Source organism: Saccostrea cucullata, unplaced genomic scaffold, assembly GCF_032062105.1.
Source record: "Saccostrea cucullata isolate Sc308-1 unplaced genomic scaffold, CSIRO_AGI_Scuc_v1 ctg23883, whole genome shotgun sequence".
NCBI classification, from domain to species: domain Eukaryota; kingdom Metazoa; phylum Mollusca; class Bivalvia; order Ostreida; family Ostreidae; genus Saccostrea; species Saccostrea cuccullata.
Window position 1 is genome coordinate 1 of NW_026937018.1, and position 7799 is coordinate 7799.

At 30.9% G+C, this 7799-nt stretch overlaps 1 protein-coding gene across 1 annotated transcript; it reads right to left on the reverse strand.

Annotated features, from left to right (window-relative positions):
• Window positions 1-2880: 2880 nt before the first annotated feature.
• LOC134247063 (collectin-12-like) lies at window positions 2881-4859 on the reverse strand. Its single transcript, XM_062729401.1, has 3 exons — window positions 4628-4859; window positions 3407-3589; window positions 2881-3160 (listed from the first exon to the last, which is right to left on the reverse strand). Exons 1-3 carry the CDS (start codon window positions 4761-4763, stop codon window positions 2955-2957), a joined length of 525 nt encoding a protein of 174 aa, XP_062585385.1. The 5' UTR covers window positions 4764-4859; the 3' UTR covers window positions 2881-2954.
• Window positions 4860-7799: the final 2940 nt, after the last annotated feature.

Here is a 7799-nt window from a genome sequence, read left to right on the forward strand (position 1 = left end):
TTTTCTAAATAAATGTGTTCATCAGGAAATGGAACTAGCAAACAAAAATGAAACTTTTTTTTTATGAATATGCTGATTTCTATAGTTAATGCTCATAATGCAAATTTAGACACAAACGAACTCATTTATATGTAAATGCTTTCCAGTTGAAAATTGGAAAAAAATATCATCTGTCTGATATTCTAATGTCTTCATCTTTGCTTCGTTAAACTACATTGAGGGCCATGGAATAATGTTCAATTTCTATGTCCTTGAGTAAGCGATTTTCTTCCTCGAAGCAGATGTTTAAATATGAATTTCTAATTTCAATTAAACATGATAATGATGTCGACTTCACTGATAGATGGAGATAAAAACAGTTATAAAGCTCAAAAGTCAAATCAAACAAGTTTGGACAAACAAACAAAACATCAAAAACTACACAGGTTGGATCAGGGGACCATTTAAGCAATGAATCATTTTTTTTTAAGATTTAGCATCATAACAGTAACAGTGTGTGAAAACAAATTGAGTAACGCGCGTTAGCGCGTATTGACAATTTGTTTGCACACACCGTTGCACTTATGAGACTTTCTTTCAACAACAAAAATATCCTTATACAGGTGATAATACTATATTCATGCAAAACGAATTGAACTATAAAGTAACGGCATAAAGTTTATTTATTAAGGTACTAATAACGTTTTTTAGTAAAATATCCAAATCTGACATTTTCTTGAAGAGTAAAACTTTTGTTTCTTCAATATGAATTAGTCTGCATTGACCGCATAGTGTTCATAAAATAAAGAGAGCAAGATCAAAAATCCAAAGTCCACTCAAACTGTACAAATCAGGAGCAGAGCAGAGATGGACATCAAAAACATGAGCAATAGGATCAGGGCCTTGGAGGAGTAAGTATCCCCTGCCGACCGGTCACTATCGCCGTATGCTCCTTGTTATGATTACGAAATAAAGGAGAAAACGTCCAAATATACGAAAGCCCAGAAGGCTCATTCGAGATTCAAGATTCGAAATACGAGATTCGAAATTCGAGATTCAAAATTCGAGTTTCGAAATTCAAGATCCAAACTAACCAATCAAAAGCGAGTTCAACATTTGATTACTACCCTTTGTTATGTTTTTACTATCAAGAAATCGTTGAATATATTTATAACAAATGGGTCATTTGCTAAAATGATAATGCAAGAAAAAATGTTTTATGTATTAAAACGAAATAAAATTAAAATTTGGATTACATTTTGAAAAATACATACATAATCTTATTTTTCTAATTTAACAAAATAGTAAATACGTATGTATGGAATATTATATGGTCTTATCGTTGACTTGCGGAACAAGTAGGTCAACTAATTTTATTTCATTGCTGATGGAGAATGTTGCATTTGATTATAATTAGATACGAAATACTATGAGTCGTATCTACACTGCACAATAGTTTAATGATATATAGTTCATTACATTTATAAAGGGTACACTTGTGCAGTAAGACTTGACTGCTGAAGCGAACTGTAGCGTTATATAAGGTTTAATAAGAGTATATTTTAGTCTTTGGCCATAAAGCTATGGTCAGAGACTAAAATATAACACCATAACACTACATAGTTCTGCATCTAATTTAGACTCATCTACTATTTGATATAAGATAAAATAAATGCCGTATTTATTTTAATTCATATTGCCAAGTTGTATTGTAGATATAATTTTTAATTAATTCAAGAAATCAAAGCCTTAGATTAAGATAAGTAATTGAATACTTAATTTTTATGTATTTCCTCTATCAGGAAAACGAACGCGATTTTTGTTTATCAATACTACGTCGTCTTTCATGTTTCAAGCCTTTCAGTGTGTTTGGAAAAATAGGCAGGCGGGGTGGGTAGGGGTGGAGTTATTGTTAATCTTTAGACACTTGACACGTATTCATAACTTTATTTATATTTCATCAACCCCGTAAACAAAGTAGACAATACAAAATGAATATATATATATACTAAATATTCCTGATACATGTATTCTATTTAATATTTAAGAAGCCAAAATATAAATTGAAGTATATCTTGCTGATCAAAAATCCAATGATTATTTAAATTTCCTTCTAATATATATAACACACTTTCTTGCATTGTAATTTAATTAAATGGCCTATTTGTTATTTATATATTAAACGATTTCTTGATAGTAAAATCATAATAAAGGGGAGTAATCAAATCTTGAACCCGCTTTTGATTGGTTAATCTGGATATTGAATCTCGAAATTCGAATTTCGAATCTCGTATTTCGAACCTTGAATCTCGAATGAGCCTTTTGGGAGCTTTTGATTGGTTAATCTGGATCTTGAATCTCGAAATTCGAATTTCGAATCTCGAATTTCGAATCTCGTATTTCGAATCTTGAATCTCGAATGAGCCTTCTGGGCTTTCGTACAAATATCAGTGTATAAATGATGGCCTAACAATTAGCATAAAAAATGCTATCATTTGACTCAATGATAGATGGTATTTGCAGACAATCTCATCGTACCAACTATAAAACGAAATGATGACTTTAAAACGAGATTGCTAATATTCCTGTTTCATCAACATGTTTGTTAAAAACTTAGCACGTTTTAGAAATTGTTCATACTTAGAGCATGTTATTGCTTATCGAATCAACAATTAGTTTGTAAGTACGGTAGTTTGCTTCGTTCTTAGATATTGTGCGTACGAAGTCCATGCTGATTCGACTGGGAGACAAAAAAACCATGTAATGATAAGTACTGAATCTGAGTTTTTTCTACATTAGTAACAAAATTGACAATAGAAATCTAAAGAGAAAGATTAAAGAATCATTTACGAAATGAAGTATACGCCAACAAAATTCATATTCTCTTTTTGACATTTTTATTCAGCCCGACTGGCTTCATTCAACAATTTGCAAAGAGGATAAAGTTCAATTTATGACAAATTTATTTTATTTTGCTATTCACAGAAGAAATGTCTTGTATCTGAACAAATTATATCGTCGAAACCTCCAATAGGACACCAGGCATCTAGCTTCATGTCAAGTCCTACACAAGGAGAATCGCCATCTGGCTGACCGGGGCACCAGTTTTGAGTAATAGGAGAACCAGATTTCCAGCTATACGAGTTCACGCTTTCTTTTCGTGCATATGAGTGAATCCAGACTAAATTTTAAATAAATTAAGAAACTAATTATCTCCTGTGATACAAAATTTTTTACAGCAGACATTGTCCTAAAAAGGAACTTAAAGAACAATCTTAGGCTTTGTGATACTGTAAATACTTACAATAATGGTAAATTTTAGTGATTTCAAAACCAGGAACACCAATAGATTATTACAATAACTTACAGTATCCCATTATATTCGTCAATAAATTACAATATCCCATCATATCCATCAATAACTTACAATATCCCATCATATCCATTAAGTTTTTGACAAACTGGAGTTTTGCAGGTGTCTCCATGTTGATGAGAGTTTTAGACATTGATTGACAAGTTGTATTAGCGTCGTAATAGTTCAGAGCTGTTGGGTAAAGCCAGATGCACTGCTGAATTTCCGGGAACCATTCATCCAGCCCAGAAATGCAACCTAAAATCAATTTGTATTTAGGTTAAGTAAATATTTCTACTATTTAAATCCAATCTTAAACAACTTCGGATGAATCTATTAGTATTGTGTTGTTATCATTTGTATTAGAAAGAACATCAATAGCTAAAGGAATCGAATCAAATGTATACAAGGAATAGCACATACCGTATTATGGTCTATTTCTGAGAAAATCTAATATTTTTTCTATGCTAGCATTTCTAAATAGCAAACAATTAATTTGGTATAACACTGTCACTGGTTGGAAAAATTGTGATACACATAGAATGCTTATTATAATGCAATGTTCAACAAACATTGAGAGAATCCATGTTTACAACACCATAATTAGCGATTTACTTACGAAAAACCCATGTATATTTACATACTATTCAGTATTAAATTTATACTTTACAGCACTAACTTTATTCGTTAAAAATAATATTTTTGTTTGATTAATTTTTGGTTGATTGCTTTTTTTTCCTTTTTGGAGGACATGTGGTTAATTTTTCCCTGCAATCATTATAATTTTTCAACAAAAGGATAATAGTTATTCCAACGAATTTAAGTTATTTTAAAACTTCGTGTGCCTTTCCGTGAAAATTAATTCTGTTATCTAAAAAAGAGTTTTATGTTTACGATAATGTTCTCAATTTTTCTTATCTAGTAAAACAATCTTATTTTTTAGAAATCCCAAATTTCCTCATCTCTTTCCACACAAGTTTGTTGTATAGTTTTAATAGAAATAATATTTCGGGTATCTTGTAGCAATTATACATTTGTGTATCTTCATTTGTGGGCTTTATTCCCTTAAGATTAAGCTTGCCCTTACAACGTAAGAGTTCTGTGCTGAACAGAAAAAAGGAGATTCATACTGATGGATAACATTATCCCTCTTTTTCTAAATTAAGCATTTGCTAGCTGTATAGACACTGACTGGATAACATTTGAATTAAAGGACCATAGTTTACTCAAACTTAAAGCTAAATGAAACCTGCCTGTTTTTATTTTTCCTGGGTTTGGTTTGAGTTTTCTACGTACCTTGTGGCATTAATTGAAAGAATTTGTTCCCTATACCAGACCCAGCGGCCTTACAGTGTTCCTCCTGGTACAAGTGACAAACCTCAGTGGGGCCGTTATACCGGAATGTGTTACAGCTGGGTTTCTTTTGACACATGGCGGCACAGTATATAAGACTGGGGACATGTATCGTATCCGTAGCAAATTCAACAACATCTTGATTTGTCAAACGAGGAATAATGGACCAGGCATTCATGGCATTTGTATCTACAGGAGATAAACAAGGGAAAGTTTATAGGATAATATACATGTACTCCGCAAACATGTCCCGAATTCGCAGTTTTCTTTTAAAAGTTTTGTTGAATTTATAAAGGAATTTTTGCAGGAACTTAGAAATATAATTGATTAATACCAAGATCTATAAGAGAATAAAAGGCATCTTCCAGTTGCTCATTTCAGAAATAATATATAGAGAGATTAATTCGTCTAAAAGGTTGTTCAGGGGTACAATTGTAGGAAAACGCAATAGTAAATTATATTTCGAGTTTTTAAAAGCTGTCATGTTCATAGAAAAATTGAGGAAATCGAGCATATTTTTGGAATTTTTCTGTATCTGTAATGGAAAAACCATATCCAAAATCTATGGAAGTCATGGAGGGACATTCATTCACTTCTTAGTGGTGTTTTAGTTTAGTTCTTCAAACTTAATTATTACTTCTTATTTTAAATTTTCCATTCACTTTAACTTAACCAATATACGTGGCATACAAGATGGAGGTTTCGTGTTGTTTCAGATAAGAAAAGTACGGAAGCCCTGGAGGGACATTGGCTTACTTGTTATGACTTGTTTGTTTTGACTTATTTGTTACTTAATTGTTATGAATTATTTTTTGCTGGTTAAAACTAAGTGTAACGTAGCTATGTAGAACGTGTAACTTGGCTTCAACTGATATGCTTAGATCTAATTTAACTATGTTTTTTAATTGATTAAAGAGTAATATTTACATTCGCTGTATATATTTTTCTACTAAGCAAACTGTGAAATTGGTTTGAAAACCCGTGTATACTCACGCGTAGAAATATTCATGGAGAAACGTGCGCTAACGTGACGTCACAATTAGGCTACAGCGACGCTAGTAAAATGCAATGATATAGGACAGCGAGAAATTCATACATTGAGTATAATTTATTTTTTATGCCTTCAAACATTTAAAATGTAACTATAAGGAATGTTTTTAAGTTTTGTGTGATTCATCGGTGTGTAAATCACACAGACTTGCACATATGCATATTTTTCTCGAAGCGCACTATGCCTATGTGACAAGTCTAACACCAATGGATCACACAAAACTTTGAATTTTTTTACTAACGTCAAGATAAAATGTTAGTTATATTCATGTGTTCAATCATTATGCAAAGTGAAATATAAAATTTAAGCAATTACCATTAAAAAGAAGAAATAACAAGAATTAACAAATAAGAATTAAGTAATAAAATAACGTTACATATAGGATCTCACATGATTTGTATTTGGATATGATTTTTATCCAACGAGTTGTGTGGATTTTATAAAAACACACAACGAGTTGGATAAAAATCATATCTAACTACAAATCATGTGAGATTCTTTTTATCCCATGTTTTTACACACCAAACAATGTTTAGCACTGTTTTTATGTAGGACTCCACTTCGTTTTACTTCATCACTCTAACGCAAAATCCATTGTGACGTCACAACTATGTGATACGAAAACGATATCACATGAGCTATATCAACGGGATAAAGGGTAACATGGGATAAAAGATATTATCATATAAAAATTTAGAATTTAGTAGTCACGACTTCACTAGAAGTACAACAAATCAATTAAAAACTACAGTTAAAGTAGGACTTAACATTTCATTTTGATAATAAACGTAAGCAATGGTATGCTTAGTCCATATCTACTTTACAAGTAGTTGAAAGTCACAAGTAAGTCGGTGCCCCTCTAGCGCTTCCATGAATTCCGCACAATTTCCTAGAAAACCGTTAATCTAAACGGTTCTTTTAATGTTCTTCGCTTCTTTGGGATTAATAACACGATCATTTTTTTCCAGAAATCGCCATATTTCCTAATAAATGTATATTTAGATAGATAGACTGAATAATGTTTGCCAGATAAAGTTGCACTTGGAGAATTTTGTCAGAATTTGTCACAACGTAAAAAATCAGAGCAAAAAAAATATATATTGAAATACATAGAAAACAAAGTTGCACAAAAAGCACAAAGAAAACATACAATATCTTGATATTTTAGGGATTCATTACTTATTTCATGTTTATTCAAAATCAGTAAAAAAAATTATCTATCTATATCATTCTATTCATCAAAATTTTGTTTGTTTTATCTGTCTTTAAAATAATACATAATCAAATTGAATGCAGCTTTTATGCAACTTTCAAAGTGAAACATTCTATTTTGATTTTAAAATTTATATACTGTTAATCACTTTTTATTCGCGTAAACTCTATTTAAGCGTAATTATGCGAGAAGATGTGCTCGTGATAATTTTATTCTCGCATATATTAGTATTCCTTCAGATTATATAGAGCAGTTTTCGCGCTAATGAAGAGTATGGCTATCTTGCAAAAGTAAGGTATCACAAAAATAAAGTGATATATATACAGTCCACTATTCGAAACAAAATAAATGACGAGAATAAAATATTTTTGTCCCATTTAGTTACTAAAAAATGAATTCAAAAATTATTTTAAATTTACAGTTAGTGTTTACCTTTCAGATGTAGTGCCAGTATCAAAGGTAGAATACTCCAGATTTTTTCCTTCATTTCAAATTTAGAGTATGGTACGGTTTTCCTTCGAAATCAAAGCGGATGAATGATGAATAAAAATATTTTACAGACAAACAATGTAACAATGTCTGCGCAACTTTCTTTTGTTTTCTTTTTCGTATGAACAAATCAGACTTTAAAAAAAAGAAGATATAATTAATAAACGAACATCAATAATGTTTTGGCAGCATTTTCATTTTTTATTCAATTTGTTTCGATGAAAAGTCTTCTCAAAACATATAATCCTCAGTGTACACCTAAAAATCCATATCTAAATGAATAGTTACTAGAAAAGAATCAATGCCTTTCTCCTTTGATACTAATCAGTAATTAAAAAAGTATTGGGAAAAAAACAGCCGTG